This window comes from Rhincodon typus, chromosome 18 (genome assembly GCF_021869965.1).
Source record: "Rhincodon typus isolate 14 chromosome 18, sRhiTyp1.1, whole genome shotgun sequence".
Taxonomy (NCBI): domain Eukaryota; kingdom Metazoa; phylum Chordata; class Chondrichthyes; order Orectolobiformes; family Rhincodontidae; genus Rhincodon; species Rhincodon typus.
In genome coordinates, this window is record NC_063349.1 from 41,438,787 (window position 1) to 41,463,464 (window position 24,678).

The following is a 24,678-nucleotide window of genomic DNA, read 5'->3' on the forward strand; positions in this document are numbered from 1 at the left end:
TCTTTCAACAAGCAAATGAATGACTTCGAGAAAATGTAGAAAATTAGTTTTCAATACTGAATGAAGGGACAGTTTTTTTTAAAAAAGACACTGAAAGATTCATCAGGTTAGGGCAGGGAGAACAGACTTTATACATAGCCAATATTTCTGTAGGATGTGCAGTGTATTGTACAAAAGTGGTACGGGTTTTTCAGTTTTGTTAAGAATTTAATGGGGAATAGTTTTTTTGTAGTTTAGTACATTAGTTGTCTACTAGATAATGTTTAATTGCTGTTGATTTTAATTTATTTGTTAGAGTAAAAGCCTTAAAGTGTGAGATCCAGCCATTCAGCTACATTATGGCCATGTCTACCTCAATTCCATTTTCTCCAAATCCCTTGACATTCTTATATACCAAACTTCTATCAATGTCAACGATGAACATCTTAATGAACTCAGGGGCTACAGCCTTTTAAAGGAGAAAGTTCCAGATTGCCAACATCCTTTGTGTGAAATAACGATGTGGCTACTCATTGTTAGTTTTCCATTGAGAATTTGTGTTGTAACCCCTACAATACCTTTCCTGAGGTGCAATGACCAAAACTGAATGCAAGAATTCCAGAAAAGACCCGGTATCAGATAATGATGTGGAGGGGTCGGTGTTTGACTAGGGTGGACAAGGTCAGAAATCACAGGACACCAGGTTATAGTCCGACAGGTTTACTTGAAAACACAAGCTTTCGGAGTGTAGCCCCTTCATAGGTGAAGTGAGAAAGAAGCACACAGAACACAGAATGTATAAGAAAAAGATCAAAGGGTCACACAACTGATGAGGATGTATTAAACAAACCTAAGATGATGTTAAATCTTTAATCATTTAGAAGGTTTTAATTGATTAGTATGTGTATGTAAATACCTGAATGTCTTTTAAGTCACTGCCCTGAGAGAACTAAAGGTTTTATCAGTGTAAAGACAATGGATGAATGGACACTGCGCAACAATAGCCAAACAGGGATGTCCCTCCCAGTGGGGGAACAATTCAGTGGTCAAGGACATTTGGCCTTGGATTGTCGGGTAAACGTCCTCGGGATACCCAACAACGCAGAGTCGCCAAGCAGGAAGCAGAGGCTGATTGCTAGGTTCGGTACCAATGAGGACGGCCTCAACTGGGATCTTGGGTTCATGTCGCACTACAGGTGATCCCACCACACTGTATACACACACACACACACACACACACACACACACAGACACACACACTCCCTCTCTCTCTCTGTCTCGCCCTCTGTCACACACACACACAAACACACTCTCTCTCCCTCACACACACAACCTCCCATACACACACACACACCCTCCCCCACAAACACACACACACACACACACTCCCTCTCTCTCTCTCCCTCTGTCACACACACGTACACACACACACACAAACACACTCTCTCTCCCTCACACACACAACCTCACACATACACACACCCTCCCACACACCCTCCCCCACACACGCACACATACATACACACACACACACGCGCGCACACACACACACCCTCTCACACACACACACCCTCCCATACACACACACCCTCCCACACACACACACACACACACACACAAATCTATGGGGTGAATATGTATTTGCAGATACATTCTATTTTGTTCAAAAAGCATGCAATTTATAGACAGTCAGTCAATGTGGTGTTTTATAAATTCTTACTTTAGAAATAAAACCAGTCTGACTTCAAACCCAAACACAGAGTCTTAACAAGGCCTCACACCTAACATGCATTGTCTGACCTAAAATGTAACCTCTTCTTTACACTGATAAAACCTTTAGTTCTCTCAGGGCAATGACTTGAAAACAGTTTGGGGATTTACACATACATTTTAATCAATTAAAACTGTCTAACCGATTAAAGATTTAACAGCATCTTAGGTTTGTTTAATACATCCCCATCAGTTGTGTGACCCTTTGATCTTTTACTTATAAATTCTGTGCTCTGCGTGCTTCTTTCTCACTTCAACTCAGCAAGGCACTACACTCCGAAAACTTGTGTTTTCTAATAAACCTGTTGACTATAACTTGGTGTCGTGGGGTATCAGATCAAATATCATTCAGTGGATCAATTGGTTTCGTTTGTCATGTGATTAAAAAATTAATGGTTTCCATCACAGTGCTCAAATCAAACCACATTCTGGACCATACTGTGATGCCCTATGCTTTACTGGCATATAAACACAGACAAGAGATTAGAGGGTTGCCAGCACTATTAGAATTCAGTGCCAGTTTGAGTCATGTTCTTCAGGAGTGTTAACAACACAAAACAATGCCATGGGTTTGATTTTGCAGATACTCCTCCAATGTACAGTTTTGTGTGACCATTATTCACCCAAGCCCCAACTATCGTTTTGCATGATTCTTTGCATTGTGATATTATAAATCAGTTCTGGTATAAACTCCCACAGCTACACAAACATATAGTGAACAAAGGTATTATTAATAATGCATCTTAAAATCGTGGGAACCATCACCTGAGAGTGCACATTCTATCAGTGAACTGAGCTTCAGTTATGGTAGATTTCAACTTACAGAAATCATAGGAAAAATGTTGGTTACATCTGCTATTGTTCGTGGGATGAAAGATTTCCCTTTAAAGATAGCTTAAGAGATCAAGAAATTGTTTAATCAAAATAGACATCAACAACCTCAGTTGCTACTGACCAAGGAAGTGACTTCAGGTTACCAAATCACCCCATTATAATTAGTGAGCAAAATGATGTTTAGTTTTATGAGGATAAACTTTGGAATGCATTCTAGGAATTATTCATCTATTTTCCAATACACAAGACTGTGGTAGTAATATGTATTTATATTTATTACGTTTTTGTATGTATCAAAACTGTACTCAAACATTGCATTCAGACATCCTTACTCAGTGATGGGCATGCAGATTTGGTTGAAAGTTATCAGACAGGATCTTCCAGGGATGCCTTATGACTGCTGGGAAACATCCTAGCAGCAGAAATGCTGGAAACAGTTCTGGCACAGTATCCCTCAACCCCTTAGACCTCTCACAGAAGGGGCAATTCAGCCCATTGTTTTTGAATGATATTACACAGAAGTTACACATGTCAAACTCAATTCTGATTATGTCACTTCTTCTTTAGCTACAATCAAAACTTTCAGCAACAGCACCTAGTTGTCTCTCAACACTTTCTACTTAAATTGTAAGGAATTTGAGCTTTTTGTTTAGTCATACATGGGATGTGGGCATTGCTGGCTGGGCCAGCATTTATTGCTCATCCTTAATTGCTCTTGAGTAGATGGTGGTGAGGTGCCTTCTCAAATTGCTGCTATCCATTTGATTTAACTACACACTGCTAGCGAGAGACAGCCAGATTTTAACCCCGTGACACTGAAGAAACGGCAATATATTTCCAAGTCAGGATGGTGAGTGGCTTGGAGGGAGCTTGCTGGTGGTAATGTTCCCATGTAAATGCTGTCCTTGATCTTCTAGATAGTATTGGTCATGAAATTGGAAGGTGCTGTTTAAACAATTAGCGTCAAAGGGCAACAGTCTCTGGTATTACTTGAGTAGTAATTTAGTGCATGGTTAAATAAAGAGCCTCAAGTTAAATGGCAGCATCGATTATTAATTTAGTAGGTGATTGTTTGCAAGATCATAATATATTTCTGTAAATAATTTGAAACAGACTAAAAGTATTTTGATTCGTATTCACTGTTGGACAAAACTTCTGTATAGTACAATAGTTTTGGCATCGTAAAGTGAATTCAACTGACTGCTCTCGACTGAGCTGTTTAGATTGGCCACAGGACAGGTCAAATAATTTCTGCATTTCACGGTACACTTAGTGCCACTATTGCTTATTTATTCGAAAATTGTACCATATCTGTACAGAAATATCTTTACCCGTTATGCGTATTCAACAATGAGAACAAAAGCAACATTACTTACAGAACTACCAAACTGGAAAGATTCTGAAATGCATAGTCTGGGATATGAGGAATTCTATTCAGGGCCAAGGTCATGGCTTGTAGACAAGGTAAACTGCTCAGAGCTTTGACTGGAATATCTGTCAGGGCATTGTCATCTAGCCAGAGATGTCTAAGTGAGACCAACCCTTTGAAGCAGTTTGATGGCACAACAGAGATATGGTTGGCATCCAGTCTCCTAGCAAATAAAAAAAAGATGAGTTGAGATTTGTTTTTTAAGGGTTATGAATTTGTGTCAAATAAGCTCTCAGGCATTTTGTCAATATTTTGTTAACATGATATCAGATAGATTTTAACAGAACATACTATCCTTTCTTTTGAACAGTTCTATTTTTCCATTTACACAATAGTCACTGTTTACATAAACACTTTAAAAGTAATTTATAACAGCCTGTCAAACACAGATTGGGACATAAACAATCAACCCAAGCACAACCTTTATCAGAGCATATTTAATTTCAAATATATTACACTGAATTATTTTCTCGATGCATGTATGATATACACTGAACTGACATTGTACAACATTCTATATTTATTGCATGCACTGAATTCCTTCCAGCCACAACAACAGATTAGCCTGTGTATAGGGTCCAACAATCTCTTTGCTTAAATTGTAAAAAATTTTAATCATGTTGATTTTAATAATTCCACTAGTTATAAGCATCATTTGGACCTGCCCATGCTTCAAAAATCACTAAAATATCAAACTTTGGTATCTTGAAAAGGGGAAAAGAAATGTTAACACTTGCAGGGTAATTGTGACAGATATAATTTATGATTTGCAGGAAAACAGGTGCAAAAAGTTTTTTTAATATTATTTTTGCATTTAGTTAGATTTTCACATTCTCTTACTGTGATATTATTAGCCATATGTGTTTTAGTACTCATGACCAAATTAAAATCGACCTATCTCAGCCTTAAATAGTCTTAAAGGTGAAGGATCCATAACCTTCTGAAGTAGAGAAGTCCAAAGATTCACAACCCTCTATGAGAAGAAATTTTCCTCATTTCAGTCCTAAATGGTCAACCCCTTGTCCCAAGACTAAGCCCAGGTCCTCGGTTTCCCAGCTAAGGGAAAACAACCTCTCAGTCTCCAACCTGTCAAACCCTGTTCAACATCAGAAAAAAACTCTCTTCCCAGGAGCCAATTTAGTGGACCTTCATTATACTGCCCCCCATGCAAGTATATCCTTTGTTAAGTATGGAGAACAAAACTGTGCATTTAGAATTATTAAGTTTTTGTATGTTACATTAAAAGAGTGAGGATGATTGATTTTGTTCTATTTTTGTACGTTTGAATATGAATTAGGAACAGAAGTAGGCCATTCAGCCTATGAGTATGCTCTGCTATTCAATAAAACCACAGCTGATCTGTTTGCATTTTGCAAAAGCTTTGATAACCTTAGATGCCCTTGTTTAAATAGAATCTGTCTACCTTTGCTTTAAAAAGTATTAAATGAACCCCACCTCCACTGGCTTCTGAGGCAGAGAGTTCAGATCTCCAGTATCTGCAATATTTTGATTTTATCTAATTTTCCTCTTCCTGGTAGGGAAACACAAATACTTAAACTTGCTCTGTTACCCTTTAGTAACTTTAACACTGAAATAACTCCATGAAAGCTGGTATTCTGTCACCCGTTATTAACACATGCACTGTATTTGGATTCTGACCAGCAGGCTCAGAGTCAGTCTTTAGAGCGAAGAGACTCTCGGACACTCCTGTTTATATCTGTCAGTCAAGACTCCCCGATCAGCCCAGATTAACAGTCCCAATCAGGGGTGTCATACTCAATGAGATCCACTTGACCAACCTCATTCCAATCACTACAAACACATACCAATTTTGTGTTAGTTCAGGCTTTGTGTGTTTTGATCTAAGTGGATTTGCTGAATTTTTGCTTCGGAGCTGGGAGTGCAAATTCGTGAACATTACTGAGGTTGCTAATCCAAATTGGGAAAAAGTCCCCTGGATGTTTTAATGTTTGGCCTTGGGGTGCATGGAACTATTCAAAGGAGTTGGGTCCACTTCCCTTGGGAAGAATTCAAAGACAGCCACAAGAGCTGCCAAGAGCACATACTGGCTCTGTGAAAGGCTCACCTTAATGATCCGGGTGTCACAGCTGTAAAAACTAACCATACGTAAGATAAACATTCTGTAGCCCTCACCCCTCAGACCCCATTACCCACTACACCAGCCCCATGCCCCATCCATGACAACTCATGCCACCTTATGTGCCAACCCAACTTCCATAACCTCTCTTACCCTCCATGCCAACCTATATCCCTCTACTTATATCTCATTGCCCTTTATAGCCCCTATGGCAACTTCGTGCCTTTGCTCATACATGCTCCATGCCAAATTACCCAGTATCCACCAAAGGCAGATCTCATGAGCCAGATGGAGATGAAACAATATAAAGTCATCATTGACTTAGAGTCAGAGTTCATAGAGTCATACAGCATAGAAACAGACCCTTCGGTCCAACTTGTCCCTACCAACCAGACATCCAAATTTGATCTAGTCCCATTTGCCAGCATTTGGCCCATGTCTTTCGAAACATTTCTTATTCATATACCCATCTGAATTCCTTTTAAATATTGTACCCATCTCCACCAATTCCTCTCAATCCATATACACACCACCCTCTGCGTGAAAAAGTTATCCCTCAGGTCTTTTTAAATCTTCCCCCCTCACCTTTAACCTATGCCCTCTAAATTGGACTCCCCCACCCTAGAAAAAAGGCCTTGGATATTGACTCTATCCATGCCCCTCATGATGTTATAAACCTCTATAAAAGGTCATCCCTCAACAAATCAAGACCCTTCCAGTAGTCAGTCTTCTATAAAATTATCTTTTGAATTTACAGGTCCACATCAAACATCTGGAATAGTCAATCAATCTGTGAAATGACTATTCACTCCCAAAACCTCTGATGATAGTGATAAGTTGTGAAATGAATTATGCAGCACTCTTCCTACAATGTTAGCCCTGAATGAAGTTTTGTCACCACAGGTTGGATTTTAAGAAAAAGATTAAATAGCTTGGGTATTTAAATGCCTCAACAGCATGACAGTTCCAATATATAGGAGTATAGCAGCTGGGAGGTCATGTTCCTGGTCTCCCTGCTACAGGAAAGATGTTGTGAACCTTTAAAGGGTTCAGAAAAGATTTACCAGGATGTTGCTAGGGCTGGAGGGTTTGAGCTATAGGGAGAGGCTGAATAGGCTGGGGCTATTTTCCCTGGAACACTGGAGGCTGAGGGGTGACCTTACAGAGGTTTATAAAATCATGAGGGGATGGAAAGGGTGAATAGCCAAGGTATTTTCACTGGGGTGGGGGAGTCCAAAACTAGAAGGCATAGGTTTAAGGGGAGAGGGGTAAGATTTAAAAGGGACATAAATCTTACCCTTCTCCCCTTAAACCTATGCAACATTTTCATGCTGAAGGTGGTGCGTATGCAATGAACTACCAGAGGAAGTGGTGGAAGCTGGTACAATTACAACATTTAAAAGGCATCTGGATGGCTATATGAATTAGAAGAGTTTAGAGAGATTTGGGCTAAATGCTGGCAAATGGGACTAGATTAATTTAGGATATCTGGTCGGCATGGATGAGTTGGACTGAAGGGTCTGTTTCCATTTTGTACAGCTGTATGACTCCATGACTCTATATCCACTTCTTACACACATTCATGTCTGCTTTAAACAATCCCAATGGGTGTTTGATGTTGAACAAAGGCTCCCTTACTGTTTCCAAATGACTGTGGCAGCTGAAGATATCTAAAGCTTGTAACTTTGTGAAAGAATGTTCTGATTAAAACATTTCAAGAAGACTACAAGAATTTTACTGCTTGTGAATTACACAACAAATCAAAAAGAATTAAAATGAAAATGGATGAGTATTTTTCAAGGACGTTAATACACTATTTGGCTCTGTTATATAGAATTTAACAAGCACAAATGTAAAATGATCTTCATCAAAACGCATAAAATTATGTTTTGCGCATCGTCCTGATATGAATTGGATCTGGCTAAAAGCAGCTGTACTTTTACATGTGCAGCTGCCTTGGATGTGCAAACCACAAAAGATGCCTGCTCCATTACTACTACCACTTCCTCCCTCACCCCCCAAAAAAAGCAGCAGGACCTCATCAGTGGGGCTTCACTACTATTTTGGCTAAATCAAAGGTATCTTCTAGCCTTGCAAAAATTCAGGCTAATGAACGCCTTTCTCAATTAGAACATAAGAATTCATCTGCATAGTTGAAGCCAAGTATTTCTAGTCTGTATTGTTCATGTGACCTGATATTCAGATATATGTGTAGACTTGTGTGCATTGTTGGGTGCACAAAGCTGAGAGAGATTCAACCAACCAGTGCCATAAATGGTCTTCTCTTCCATTTTTCAGTGCTATGCTGAGCTCAACTGCATGACAGCACAGACTGTCACAGGGCACCAGACATCTAAGACTAATCTTAATGAGTGGTGCATCATGCAAACCTATAGCCACAGCAGCTCATACCTCATGGCACTAGCCAGAGACAAGAGACTGTCAAGTACATGCCAGATCACATGTGCCATTGAGTCGCCCTAGAAGACTTGAATTTGCAATTGCTGTCTGTACGTACTGTAAGGATATGAAAGGTCAAGACAAAAAAAATAGTCTTCACAAAATTTGTGTTTGCAGAAGGGTGTTGTGGTCAATTACACAACACAGTACAAGTTTACAGTGAGGATTTAATTCTTAAAATTGCTTTCTGGCTCCTAATTCAGAAGGGCCGATACTGTTGTTGTTGTTGTTCACAAACTTCTAGCCCATTGTACTTATCAACTAATCAGAAACACAAATATCCGGCCTTGGAAAATTAAGGGTCAACCTCTGAAATAATCATTTATATCAATAAACAATTTATTTTTCTAATGTGCTCACTAATGCCTTCACAAGATAACATTTTCCTACTGTCAACAATGGAGCCTTTGTGATCCTGGGAAGTATTTGAATCCACTATTGCAACAATGTCACATGACATTCAAAGGTCATTGTGACATGGCCTCCTTCTTAATGTGTTTTTCCTTTACTACTAGTTAGCTAGTAAGCTACTGAGCAATTATTTCAGATTTCTTTTTCTCAAAAACAAGTTCAACTGCATGCACAGGAAACAAGTATTCCCAGACATTCTAATCAGATTTCAATCAGTTCAATTGGGGTTGGAGGAAGACCATCTTTTGTTGTTTCAGGTTTGAATTAAACATTAGAATTTACATTATTCCAAAATTATGGTCACCAGATTGTCCTACAATTCACAATAAATGTGTAAAATAGGTTCCAAGGCTTGATGTGGTTGGCAAATTTTACCAATTTGAACAGCATTTTGTTAGAACACTAGGGTAGAAATGGCCGGTGCCAAAATTAAGATCGATTTTTCACATTTCTGCAAAAGCTCTTGCTTTGCTGTAATAATAGATTGTCGTTTTTAAAATTGGTTAAAACATCTGCAAAACAATACACAGAGAAACGTCACATGAATATGTTAAGTATTCATCTGTGAATATCACCAGTAGGCTACAGTGAACTTCAAGAAGCAGAACTGAACCTGTCCTTGTGTTTCTGAATGACCTGAGATTTTGTTCTCAAAACTATTTTGTTTAATTAATTTGGGATGAGAACATCGCTGGCTAGGCCAGCATTTATTGACCATCTCTAACTTTCTAGAAAGCGGTTAAGAGTCAACCGCATTGCTGTGAGTCTGGAGTCACATGTAGGCCTGACCAAGTAAGGACGGCAGTTTCCTTCCCTACGGACTTTAGCGAACCATGTGGGTATTTCTTACAATTGACAATTGTTTCATGGTTATCATTCGACTCTCAATTCCAGATTTTTAAAACCTGCCACAGTGGGATTTTAATCCAGGTCACCGGGACCTGGGTCTCTGAATTAACAATCTAATGATAAAAGCACAAGACTATTGCCTCCCCTATTTTGATTCTAAATGTTTCTTGGAACTTTGCTTTTGCACTAATAGCTATAAAGTTCAGTTGCAGTCACTTAATATAGGAGAATTTTTAGACAAAAAAGTCAGGTGATTGTCCAATTCTAAAAGTAATTAATTGTGGGACATACTTTAAGACACTTAAATGATGGTGAAAATAAATTTGTGACCCACTACAAATTTGAATATGAGATAGCAAAGTGCAGAGCTGGATGAACGCAGCAGGCCAAGCAGCATCAGAGGAGCAAGAAGGCTGACGTTTCGGGCCTAGACCCTTCTTCAGAAAATTTTCATGGTGATAGAGGTGATGACTAGGAGGTTTGCAAATTCTGGTCGCTCAGAAAACACTAGTTGAGTCCAGAAACTGGAGGAAAGGTATGAGAAAAAGTGTTCTACAGCAGAGAAAGAATTTCAATACATCAGAAATGTTTGCCAAGGAATTGGCTGTTCTTCTTTTCTCTGAACAAAAGTTTGCAATGGCAGGGCTGTGTCATAGACACAGTCATTCTGCTCAACCCACTGCACTCTTTCAGAAGATCCTTCCTTATTTGTGCATATTCCTTTGCGTTTTCTAAACTAAACACAAATCACTCTGTATTCTTACATGACATATCCCCCATTTTGCCTGTGAACCTCACAATGCTGTCAGTGGTGGACAATGTAACCATGATGGATACCACAGTATCTGCTGCAGGTTTCTAAACTCTTGTTTTAGGTAAAACAACAGTTTATAGAGTCACAGAGTCATACAGCACAGAAACAGACCCTTCGGTCCAAACCAATCTATGCTGACCATAATCCCAAACTAAACTAGTCCTACCTGTCTGGCCCACATCTCTCCAAACCTTTCCTATTCAAATATCCATCCAAATGTCTTTTAAACATTGTAATTGTACTCACATCCACCATTTCATCAGGAAGTTCATTCTACATGTGAACCACCCGCTGTGTAAAAATAAAAATGGCTTCGTATATCTTTTTTAACTGTTTCTCCTCTCACTTTAAAAATGGGCTCCCTAGTCTTGAAATTCCCCATTTTAGGGAAAAGACAACTACCATCAACTCTATACGTCTCATTATTTTATAAATTCCAACAGGTCACTTCTCAACCTCCTCTGCTCCAGTGAAAAAAGTCTCAGCCTATCCAGCTTTTCTTTATAACTCAAACCTTCCATACCCAGCAACATCCTGGTAAATCTCTTCTGAACCCTCTCTAGCTTGTTAATATCCTTCCTAAAACTGGGTGACTAGACCAGACATAGTATTCCAGAATAGGCCTCACAATAACCTCAACATAATATCCTGACTCCTATAATCAAAGGACTGAGCAATGAAGGCAAGTGTGCCTTTTTAACTAGCCTATCTATATGTGACACAAACTTTAACGAATTATGTACCTGCACTCTTTGGTCTCTCTGTTCTACAACACTACCCAAGGCCCAACCATTAACTGTAATAAGCCCTACCCCTGTATGTTGTACCAAATTGCAATACCTCACATTTATCCAGATTGAACTCCATCTGCCATTTTCCAGCCCAATGATCCATTTGATCAAGATCCCTCTGTAATCTTAGAAAACCTTCTTCATGGTCTACGATGCCACCAATTTTGGTGTCATCCACAAACTTACTAACTATGCCTTCTATATTCTGATCCAAATCATTTATATAAATGACAAACAAAAGAGGACCCAGAACTGACCCCTGTGAAACACCACTGGTCACAGGCCTCCAGTCTGAAAAGCAACCCTCCAACATTACTCTCTGCTTCCTCCCTTTAAATCAATTTTGTATCCAACTGGCAACTCCACCCTGAATCTCATGTGACCTATCTTTACTAATTAGACTACCATGCAGAACCTTGTCAAACACTTTGCGAAAGTCCAAATATACAACGTCTACTGCTCTGTCATCATCAATATTTTTGGTAACTTCCTCAAAAAACTCAATCAAGTTTGTGAGACACAATTTTCCTTGTGCAAAACTATCCCTAATCAATTTTTGCCTCTCTAAATGTCCATAAATCCTAACTTTTATAATCACCTCTAACAAATGGCGCAGGGCTCAGAATCTCACTAGCATTTCATTGATCTGTTGATGACTGCAGAAAATGGAAGCACACCATAAAGGAAATACATTTATCTTACATCCTTCATAACCCCAGGATGTCTTAAAGCACATTGCAGACAATTAGGAACATTTTGCATTGTGCTAAAACATAGGAAGTTTAACAGCCAATTTGCACTCAGCAAATTCTCAGACATAGCAATGAGGTAAGGATCAAAGAAAGCAAATTTGTTTTCTTTATTTTGGTTGAAAGGTAAGTGTAGAAATAGAAAATAGGAGAAGAAATAGGCAATGAAGTCTTCAAGGCTGCTCTGCCATTCAATAAGGTCATGGCAGATCCTTTATCTCAACAACCATATTCTTGCTTTCCCTCCATACTTCTGATGCTTTTAAGGCCAGAACCCCAGAAGGACATTCACTGCTCTGCTTTGAGAATTTTTAGATCCAGGTGAGAGGGCAGACAGGGCCATGTTTTAACATCTCATCTGGAAGATTAATTCTCCAATAGTGTGGCATGCACACAACAGCACGCACCTCCAACACAGACAGCAGAAAGCCTGTGGCAGTGCATTTCAAAAAGTCAACTTTGTGGAAGACCTTCATGCACCAGTTTTATACTCCCACTGCATAAGGAGACGGAAATTCAACTTCAGCTGCATTATTTAGTCTGACATATCAGGCCTGCTGCTCAGATGAGAAGGTGAGCTGAGACTAAGATCTTTGCTTAGGGTGCTATAAAAGTTCCAATGGGTGATTCAAAGAAACATTGAGAGTTTTCCCGGTGACCTAGCCGGTAATCTTCGCTGTGACTCCTTCGAAGTAATCCAATCATGCACTCCTTTCCAACCTTTAACATAATTATGATTGTAAATTACTTTGGAATATCCTGAAGACACATTAAGGCACTCTATAAGTTCTAGCTGTTTCTAGGAACCAGCTTTTTTCTGGGCTTGTTCCCTCCTGGTCCTTGGAATAATTTTACATGAGGCTATCATCTATCATCTGAAAGTTGCAGTTAATGGAACAGAAATGAATAGAAGTGGAACTTGGTCCCATTGTGATTGACAAAATGTTGAGAAGCAGGGAATAATAAAGTTTTTACATGAGCTAGTTACCACAGAATTCATTTTATTATAAGGGCACTTCAGTCCTGACTAAGGGTTTCGGCCCGAAATGTTGACTTCCCTGCTCCTCGGATGCTGTCTGACTTGCTGTGCTTTTCCAGCTCCACTTTTATTGACTCCCTAAATGATAAGATATTTAGGATTTTTCTCTAATTTTCTTCCTTTAGCTCAAATGATGCATTGACAAAGTTCATGCTAACTTTTCCAAAAATAAATTGAACAAATTGCGGTCAAACACTTTGTGTGGCAGCTTGATCTCATTAATTATCACAGCTTTAATTGATGGGTACACTAGTGTAGTGGATACAGTGACCTCTCGTTTCTTCCATCTGTTGAATCTAGACTCCTTTGCATTCCTGCCTCCTTACATTTCACTATTGGTGCTATAGCTTTTGATTATCTTGCAGCTGCTGATATCCCCTCCCTAAACTGCTCAAGCTTGCTATCTCCTTCCCTGTCTTCAAAGACATCTTCTCAAAGCCAAGTACTGACCAATTATTCAACCATCTGTCTAACTCTCCTATAATGCTTTGTCGGTTGTATCTTTTCTCCACTCTATATTAATTTATATCATCTTAGTTAAATACACAATATATGTTGATTATTAAAATCATGTACAGCCAGGGTGATTTTACATTTTAAGACCAGGTAAACAACTGGGTTTGTGAATGGGTGTTTTAAACCTTCAATTGTATCAATAGTAAAGAAAATGTGATGCAGCATAAAATAATGATTAAAGTTTTGTTGATCCTAATGTGCCTTCATATCCATGAAGTGTGTACTCACTGAGTTATTGTGAGCTGTGTGTGATTTAATTTTCCTTTTCATGTAGCTGGTTAAAAATGGAAATTCACCTTCTGTCATGCAGTGGCTCAGTGGTTAGCATTGCTGCCTCGCAGTGCCAGGGACTTGGGCTTGATTCCACCGTTGGATGACTGTCTGTGTGGAGTTTGCACATTCGCCCCATGTCTGCATGGGTTTCCTCTGGGTGCTCTAGTTTCCTCCGGGTCCTCCAGTTTCCTTCCACTGTCTAAAGATGCGCAGGATAGGTGGATTGGCCATGCTAAATTTGCCCATAGTGTCCAGGGATGTGCAAACTGGGTGGATTAGCCAAATGGAATGCAGAATTACAAGGACAGGGTAGGGGGTGGGTCTGGGTGGGATGCTCATCAAAGTGTGAGTGTGGACGTGATGTGCTGAATGGCCTACTTCCACACTGTAGGGATTCTATGATTTTAATGCTTCAGAAGGTGCCTGTCAAATAACTCTGATGGTAGCTAATGACTGTAAAGCAGTGTTGTCGAAAAGTAACAACAGATTCATATCCATTTGAGAGGTATCGCATATAATAATTACTTGGGGGTAAAGCATGCCTAGTGAAGGTTATGGAGTTCTAACTAACATGCCATATCTCCCAGTCAAGCAGCAATGGTGCTTGGGAAGCAACAACATTAGGCAAATCAACACACTAGGCTGAAGTCAATCGTAAAAGCCCAAAGACATTATCTCCACTATTTTGAGACCCAGGAAGGAATTGCCATGTTTTCTCTACTCCAACCACAGCCCCAAAGCCCCCTTCATCCACCCCTTCTCTCCCAACAGTTACCTGATGCTAAAAAATATTCTTCAAGTCCACAGCACTGACTGGTCCTGCATCTATTAACATTCTGACCCAACTATCTTGATGCTATAGTTCTTTCCATTACTTTTGAGAAGGAACCAAATATTTAATACTAAAATTTAGGTAAATGGGTGTTCCATTGATTCCTGTCAAAAGCATAGTGTCAGAGTGGCAGAAGCTCCGAGGCTACCTCCAGACATTCATTATTCAAAACATTCTTCAGTTGCATAATGGAATTGACATCATGTATCAAATTTAGAGGTAAAATGAAGCATGCAAATGGAAATAGAAACCAAGTTAAAAAAAAAGGTCTCAGCCCAATAATTGCCACAGCTGTACTTTAGAATTCCACTATGAATGCTTGGCTGAGTTCCAAGCCTCATTAATGGGTTAGGCTCAGCTGTGGTTATCAAGGGAACTATGGGATTTACTTTGTTTGACAGTTTTATTAGAAGTGAATAGATTAAAGTTTTTAAAGTGGTTTCTAAATGACTGTTGCTTTATTTTGACAGTTCTAAAGAGCATTTCACAGACTAATAGGTCTGTGGTGGATTCAGTAGCACTGACCAATACAGATCAGCATGGATATTCACATCATCCATGGCTGGGACTGAGTTAGCTGACTGCTGATTTCAGCCATGGGAAGAACTGGGTGCTATAATTAACCTGAGTGTCCCTGGGCACATCAGACAAAATGAAAATCAGCTCAGATCCCTAGTCCTGTTATCAAAAAGTATGTGTGAGTGATGTTAGGTATAAGAAGGATTGGTTGGTCAAAAGAGCACATGCAATCCAATATTCATTAACACATAACAAATGATGACTTGGGACAAGATACCAAAGGATGGATTTTCAGGCTCCCATCTTCACTGGAATGGAGACTGTAAGTTGGATGGGGTGGGGGGCAGGGGTGTGGATTTTCTGAAGGGTGGGTGTAGGTCCTAATTCTGCAAATTCCACTTGATGCATGGGTGTACATGGCTCTGACATTAGGGTGAAAGCTTTGTCCAACAAACCTGCCCTTGCCCATTATCGGGCATTATAGATCTCCCAATAATGTTCAAGTGAAGTCTGAGTGGCTTATGTTTTATTGATAGTTTTATGAGTTTCCCAGAAGATTACTGTTTCTGAGGAGATTTTTGATTGGCTGTTTAATTGGACAGGTTTACAAGCACCTCTATGACTTTCATTGTTATTATAAGGTTCATAAATTCTGTCCATCATGCATATTGGGTGGGCAAAATTTGAAGGTCATGGTGGGAGATTCTGGGCATTTGGACAGGCAATAATAGGTGATGAGTATTGAGGGCTAAGTGACAGAACTGGGCTAATTTCCCAGTGATCTGAACTTTCTAAACTGCCTGCATAGAAACCCACCAGCTTCTGTTTCCCCTTGGCTTTGGAAGGCAGCAGCCCTGAGTCCAGCCAATCCATTTCTCACTATGAAAAATAACATGGGCAGACACTGTTGGGCAAGAGGTGAGAACACACTTCAGAAAATGGACCCATTTGCAAATCACACCTCAAGGATGAAAATCAGGGCCCAGGTTTCTACTACAGATATATTCAAGCATGAATTAGTGAGGCTGGATTATATAGCTGAAGTGTCATAGAGTCTTGGAAACAGACCCTTTGGTCCAACCAGTCCATGCCAACCATGTTCCCAATCTAAACCAACCCCACCTGCCTGCTCATGGCCCATATCCCTCCAAACCTTTCCTATTCATGAACTTATCCAAATGTCTTATAAACCTTGTAACTGTACCTGCATCTACCATGCAGAACCTCGTCAAAAGCTTTAATAAATGGCCAAGTAAATGGCATCTACTGCTGTGCTTCATCAATATTTTTGGTTACTTCATTAAAAAACCTAATCAAGTTTGTGAGACACAATTTTCCTTGCACAAAACCATCTGACTATCCCTAATTAATCCTTGCCTCTCCAAATGCATGTAGATCCTATTTTTCGGAATCACTTCCAACAACCTGCCCACCTGACTCGCTGGTCTACAGCTTCCAGGCTTCTTCTTACACCCCTTCTTAAACAATGGCAAAACATTGGCCACCCTCCCATCCTCCGGTACTTCGCCTGTGTTTATAGATGATATAAATATTTCTGCTAGGAGCCCTGCAATTTCCTCCCTAAATTTCCACAACATCCTGGGATACACTTGGTAAGGTCCTGGACATTTACTTACCTTTATGTTTTCTAAGACCTCCAGCACTTTCTCATCTGTAATGTGAACTGTTTTATAAACATCAATATTTATTTCCCTGAGTTCTCTAGCCTCCATTTCTTTCTCAACAATAAAAATTGATGTAAAACATTCATTTAATATCTCACCCGTCTCCTGAGATTCAACACAAAGACAACCCCGTTTATCTTTAAGGGGTCCTACTCTCTCGAATTGCTCTCCTGCTCTTAATGTATTTGAGAATCTTTTTGGATTACCTTTTACCTTATCTGCCAAGGCTATCTCATTTCCCCTCTTTGCCTTTCTGACTGCCTTCTTAAGAACGCCCCCACACTCTTTATACTCTTCAAGAGATTCAGTTGATCCCAGTTGTCTATATCTAATATATAATTCCGTTTTATTCTTGACTGGAACCTTAATATCTTTATTCATCATTGTTCCATAATCTTACCAGCCTTGCATTTCACTCTAACAGGAACATAATCCCTCTGAACGCTTGTCATCACATTTTTGAAAGCTTCCCACTTGTCAGTCGTCCCTTTACCTGCGAACAGTCTACTCCAATCAACTTATGAAAGTTCTTGTTTCATATCCTTAAAATTTTGTTTCATAGCCTTAAAAAGAGACACTGAAAGCAATTATTCCAGACAATATTAATTCCTGTAAAATGCCAAGTAATACACTTCATCTAATAAGTATAGCTGAGGCCTTCCTTTTCCATTGTATGACATAATTGCACTATTCTACTCAATGTACCTTATTGATTACTCAGTTGTAAACTGTGGTATTACACTTTCCTTGGGAGTACAATCATGCTTGATTTAATTCAAAAGAACAGCTTTTCCAACAAAACATGGAACTTTGCTCCTTATTGTTTGACTTGTTATTCTAGAGGCCAGTCATGTCGATGAAGGAAAGCTGTGGGTGTGTTATTTAATCATTACTTTTGAACCAAGAAGGCTAGATGTGACCGAACTCCCAGTGAGTTCCTATTGGACTTGGTGTTCCATGACATGCATTACATACACTCTACTGCAATGTAAAAAACTTGGAACAGTTTGAGCAGGAAATTAAGCTGCACAAACTCAATAATTTACTCCGTACTCAAATGACATAATTAAAGCATTTTATAAGGACATTCAAAAATGATTGAATAGCTACACTTTTATCTTGCACAGGCTATTATGTTAAGATAAATTGCAATGAGAAAATGTTTTATAGGACTTGCTTGGCCAGTTCAATTAATAGTGAAGGAGTGGAGTTTCAAAAATGACTTTACTTGTTTTTCTGCAGTACTTATTAAAACAATAAACCTCCCATTTCCACTGGGCGATCTTGGTTCAAGTATCCAAAGTGTTCAGTTTGTGTAACATTTTGTTCCACTGGAATCATAAGTCTTTGAGTTGCCACCCACCCCATCCTGAAATCTGCTGCAAATCAAGAGAAATACGTCTCATTTATTACTGCTAAATATACTTTCAGTAAAAGAGTTTTTTGTAATTTGACTTTAAAATACCCTAACTCAGTCACTGTCATGGTTCTGAATACTTAAGGCATTATTTTGCAATTGTGTCTTTGAATCTATTTATTATTTTTCTTATTAACCTATTTTTCTAATCAACCTGTTCAGAGATGTTATTACACACCTCTGGAATAGGTGGGATTTGGACCCAGGCCTCCTAGTCCAGGGGTAGGGACACTACCATTGAGCCACAAGAGGCCCCTCCCCCCAACAACTTTGAATCAGTTAGATTAATCAATAGAATGTTGTCAGCTGAGAAGGATTGCAGACAATTGGAATGCTTCTCCATTTTAAGTATGAAATTCATGTTAAGTTATAGCATGTACCAGTAGAGCACATTCATAGAGTGTGGCTACATACAATCTTCTAAGCAAAGGTATCTTTACCTTATCCTCAAGCATGTCTAACTGGAAGTTGGTTAGTTCAGTTGGCTGTACAACTGGTTTCCCATGCAGAGTACTGCCAATGGTATGGGTTCAATGCCCACACAGGCTGAGTTTACAACGAATGACTCTCCTACTGAACCTCTCCCCTTACCTGAGGCATGGTGACCCTCAGGTTGAAACACCACCATTCATCCCTCTCTAATGACTGCACAGTCCTGTGGTTTGCTAAGACTATGGTGACTTTTATTGGTGTTTTTTCATTTTTTATGAATCAGCCATCATTGTGGCTGCCATCTGAGTAAACAAATGCAAAATTAATGACAGCTACAGTTCAATAATGGGTACTTTTGTGGTATGGAATTATGACCACAAAGATAAAGCTGGACTGATGTCACTTAACCACACAATATTTGGGAATTTTACAGTTTGACAAGGAGATGGCTGTCTCACCCTTTTTAACAGGTTTCAGAACTAAGATCCAGAGGTAGACATTGTTAAATTACCGCACTACCCACTTATGTTCACTGTGAAACAACAAACAGGTGAATTATGATATAAGCGATGGCTGACTCCAGTGGCCTCATGGTTAAATGCAAGCACCTTGTGTAGAGCTAAACCATATTGATCAGAATGGTCCAACTTTCAATCTTCAGGATGTGCTGTAAAAACTGGGCTTAAAAAAAATCACAATTAGTTCCTCAAGGCAAACAAGCAAACAGTAATTCCCAGTACCCCTGACAATTTTCGATGCCTCAGGCAAAGCATTAATGATTTCCCTTTACACTCACCATTCGCACTCATTGTCAAATAATCTAACTTCGAATAGTCTGGTAAATCAGTGCCCCATGGAGTCAGCTCAAATCTCCATATTTTGTAAAGCACAGAATATCAGAAAACAAAATCTAGAATATTCGAATTAATCATGGCAAATGAGTTTATAAGAATTAAAGGAGTAAATCCAAAAGCTAATTACATTGCTGGAACAGTCTAGATGATTCACAATGATAACAATGGCATGTTTAGTGACAAAATGGCAAAGCCCAACAATGATGAAATAAAAGTAGGAAGAAAAATCACTGTATAGACAGTTTGAACAAATATGTGAATGCATTGTCAACATACTCATTAGATAAGGATGTTTATGTTAAATTATGTTACAGAGTTGCTTCATAAGGGAAGAGGTCACCTGAATGTTGGTGATGATTTGAGAATGTTATTTGAGCTGTTGTAGCCCAGATTTAAATCATGGGCTTTACAGACAAGACTTATACTCACTCAATGGGTATCAGCATTAACTGGTAATGACACAGTAATAACCAATATTTATGTGGCCCCTTTAATGGACAGGACAGGACAGGGGTGTCTCGGATTCAATCCCTAATCTGCAGCTAAAGAGACAGCAGGGCTAATAAAATAAGGAGGGAACATGTTGCAGGTCCTTTGGCACTAGAAGATCTTCTATTGATGTTCCTGCTTCAAGAACCCATCGTCATCCTCAACTGGATGGTGGGTGTGCCCTCTGGCCATTTATTAGCCAATCCTGCAAAAATCATGTCAGGTGATCATTCCTGATACAGTGAAGTCTCAGCATTTCATCTTGACCCAAAAACCCTGCATCTTGATATTGTTTCTTTTGGAGTTTTCTTGTATTCATTTATGTTGAGTGCGGTAGGATAGAACTCTAACCTGTGTCTGTGAAGAAAGATAATCAAAAGGACATGAACTTTTAGTGAAAAAAAGCCTAACAACACTTCATTTTTGGAGTCAGAAAATAACAAAAATTATCTCACAATGTTCAGCATTGAATTGTGCTTTTAACCACTGATTAAACTTGTACTTTTCTTGTAAAATAACACAATTGAGTTTTATCCTGAATTATGTGCTTTGTCAGTGCGAACGTTTTTGCATTCCATAATCTTACCAGTAAAACCCAATGGTTAAAAAGGCAACAAGGTGCAGGGCTGGATGAACACAGCAGGCCAAGCAGCATCATAGGAGCAGAGAGGCTGACGTTTCAGGCCTAGACCCTTCATCAGAAAAGGGGGAGGGGAAGGGGGTTTTGAAATAAATAGGGAGAGAGTGGGAGGCGGATAGAAGAGGGATAGAGGAGAGGATAGGTGGAGAGGAAACAAACAGGTCGAAGAGGCGGGGATGGAGCCAGTAAAGGTGAGTGTAGGTAGGGAGTTAGGAAGGGGATAGGTCAGTCCAGGGAGGACGGACAGGTCAAGGGGGCAGGATGAGGTTGGTCGGTAGGAGATGGAGAAGGCAGTTTGTTAGCTTTGAGTCACACTGCAATGATTCATCAGCTGCAGAAGATTACATTTTCACCCATAAAGCACTGTGGGTCTAATTAGGATTGATGCCTTTCTAATGGCATGAGTAAAGAATGTTGGAAGATGATTTGAATTTTCTGACAATGTAAATTTACTGCTCAGAAAATATGTAAATTCTACTATCGCTATCTGTTTAACAGATCTATTCAGGGACAAACATTTTTCACTGAATGGTAACATAAGCTGCATTCTCACATTCAACCTGAAAGAATGCAGAATAAAGGGTATCAGGCTGCTTCTGTTCAACAGCATATGATATATAAATAGTTAACTAATAGAAACAAGGCAGGATTACACATCGAGACAGGCAGCATGTGATCTTTGCATTGTCCTCACTTTAACATGATTGTAGTGTGCAGCCCAGCGTAACTAGCTTGATAGGTCTTACAGTTTCTCTGGTCTGTTTGGCAATGCCTAGTACCATTCTCTTTTAAATCTATACAGTTTGGAAAATTTCTCCAATGACACTTAACACAATACATGCACTAAAACTGCAACAGCAAGTTCTGTTGAAATTTACTCAGTTGAACAGTCCACAGCTGGTCCAATAAATAACATGGACGGGGGCATCAATTCTTCAGCCAACTGCATGGCAGTGCTTAAGCAAACATGTTAACAGGACCTAAATGGTAGATTGAGCATCAGGTCAGTGGCAGAAGTTGACAGGCACCATAATGTGTGCATGCTGCATGGTTCTGGTGCTCATGTGGTATGTGTGTATTTACATTCTTAGAGTCAGGTCACATTATACACAAGCCACGTTGTCATTAGCTGGAGGTGTTCTGGCTCACATTTGCCAGCCTGAGGTATCAGTAGCACCAGAATCAGTCACACTATGGACATAAATTTCACTTCTTTGATTTTCCAATGATGGATAATAATTATCATTTAAATGTTTAGGAATCAGTGCAAGTAAATGAATGCTGATTATTGAAGGGTCTCATTCCAAATTGTTACCTTATCCTATTCTTGTTGAGTTGCTGATTGGTCTTGACTTTATTTTATTCATGCACAGGCTGTGGGATTCACTGGCTAGGCCAGCATTTATTGCACATCCCTAACTGCCTTTGAGAAAGCAATGGTGGTGATGAGCTTTTCTTGAACCTGCTACAGTCCATGGGAAGGTAGGGACACCACAATGCTGTTAGGAAGGCAGCTCAAGGATTTTGACCAATTAACTGTGAAGGAATTGCAATACATTTCCAAGTCAGAATGGTGAGTGGCTTGGAGGGGTACTTGCAGATGGTAGTGTTCCCATGCTTCCCTTGCCCTTGCCCTTCTAGGTGGTGGAGGTTTAGGTAACTGGATGGCTGGTTTACAATGCAATGTTATGCCAACAGCAGTGGGTTCAATTCCTGCACCAGCTAAAGTTACCATAAAGGACCCTCCTTCTCAACCTCTCCACTAACCTGAGGGTCACCATGCGTTAGGCAAAACCACTACTAGTTGTCTCTAATGAGATGGCAGTCTTATGGTCTGGTCAGACTATGGAAATATTACATTTACTTGCAGACATCTACTACTATCTCCATTCTAGATTTCCAGCATTTGTGTTTATGTTTTTTTTTGAATATCTAGAATTACTCTGTACAACAAGGTCTGATGTATAAGTTGCTCGTATATTGCAGTGTGCAAACCAGGAGGATTTTGTTGTGCTGCTGCGCTGTTTACAGAGTTTATTTGCTTGCCTTAATGATAATCTGTTGGGTGTGACTTTTATGCTGAAGTGACCAATGCACCAGATTTTAGCTAGGTAGCTGTGGAATGTGACACCTGGTAAATGTGGTATTATTAAACTCAACACAGCATGAAACTAAATCACAGCACATCGTTACCTAATCAGCACTCAACTCAATTCCAAAATGAACAAAAGAAGTCTCATCTTTCTCTAAGGAGTTACTGTAGCCAGCTGTACACATTCTGTACTACCTTTATCATTCCATCTCATTGCCTGCTGTCCAGCTGCTGTAACACTCCTATTGACCAGTATATTTCATCTTCTGGTCATTGGATACCATTCTCTAGCCCTGACAGCTTTATTTACCTTGGTTCAGAAGGGAGAGAATTCAGGTTACAAACGGGGGAATAAAATGAAGCTGTCATGTCATTTCGAACAAAGTTCCGTTTAACATGCCTCAGAGTCTGAAAAATTAACAATGAACTCTTTGTTTTGTTGGAGTTATCTCTGAACAGAAGATATCTTGAATAATTTGACCATGAACAGCCGCAGACAAGGAAAGCTGTCTGTTTTCTTTTCCACAATAAGCTTTGACAAAAGACACCCAGTATAAGATTCTTCTTTACAAGTTCAGCCTATGTTACCTGAAAGTAGACCTCTGCAGAATCTGGAATGATTGTTTAACCTACCCAAAAAGAAAAAGTATTGAAGACTTTTACTCCTTTTGTCCTCTTTTGAAAGCACTGACCCCTTCCTACAGTATTATTCCATGAGCATCAGGCAGCCTCGTTCACCCTACAAAAGTGCTCTTTCTTCACATGGGAGTGCCAGTGAACTATTTAATCGGTAACATCCCTTCTATGTCTAAACTAATGTTTATATTTGTACATGCATTGTGGATTTCTGAAATCAATCAATATTGGTGTTCTTGACCATTTTATTTCATTCTCCCTAACTGGGGACTGGGGAGATCAATTATTTCTCCATCACTTGAGACCAACAAACATCATGCAGTGTAAGTTAGCATTGTATATGATATTTTGGGCTTCATAAACGTATTAAGTACAAATTAAGCTCTAACTTGTCTATACTGACAGTACTCCATTCTGATCACCTCAATGCAGAAAGAATATGATGGTCTTTGAGAATGCACAGGGGATTTACTGTAAAAGGGATTAGGGAATTTAGCTATGAAGTTAGGTTGGAGGTTAAAGAAAGTATGGTCTCCTTGGAATACAATGATTGAGGGGAGTGCAGTGATTGAAGGGAGATTTGTTAGAGGTATACAGTGTTAGGAAGGTTTGGAAAAGTTAGACAAAGGAAGCATTTCCATTAGGTGATGGTACAAGGACCGGAGACACAGATTTAAGGTTCTGGTCAAAAAAATGCAGGGAAGATGTCAGGAATTCTTTTTTACCCAGTGAAGTTAATGATCTTGAAACTGATGATGATGGAGGTGGCGGAAACAGTGATAATCAATAATTTCAGAAGGACACTTGAGGGAAATGCAGAAGAATGGGATTAGCTGGATAATACGACAGAGAGCTGTACAATCCTGACAGCCTCTTCTGTGCAAATAACATAAGCTTTGAGTCGTCTCCTGCTACATTTTCCAGCTATTTTGTAATGCCTCTGTCACTCAATCTCCAATAATCTAAACCCTTCTCCTTCTTTATTGTTGCACCAAATTAACAATCAGATAATCCCCTTCTCCTTGTCTACTTTTGTCCTCTAATCTTGAAAGAAGGGCCTACTTTTCTTC

General features: G+C 39.4%; 1 protein-coding gene across 2 annotated transcripts in view; it reads right to left on the minus strand.

Moving 5' to 3' along the window:
* The window catches only part of LOC109917095 (leucine-rich repeat-containing G-protein coupled receptor 5), a 136,478-nt gene that overhangs the window by 37,528 nt on the left and 74,272 nt on the right, over window positions 1–24,678 (minus strand). For both annotated transcript variants that reach the window (XM_048607741.1, XM_048607740.1), the window contains exon 5: window positions 3,960–4,175. In XM_048607741.1, the coding sequence (XP_048463698.1) occupies window positions 3,960–4,175 (216 nt within the window). The remainder of the gene's footprint in view (window positions 1–3,959; window positions 4,176–24,678) is intronic.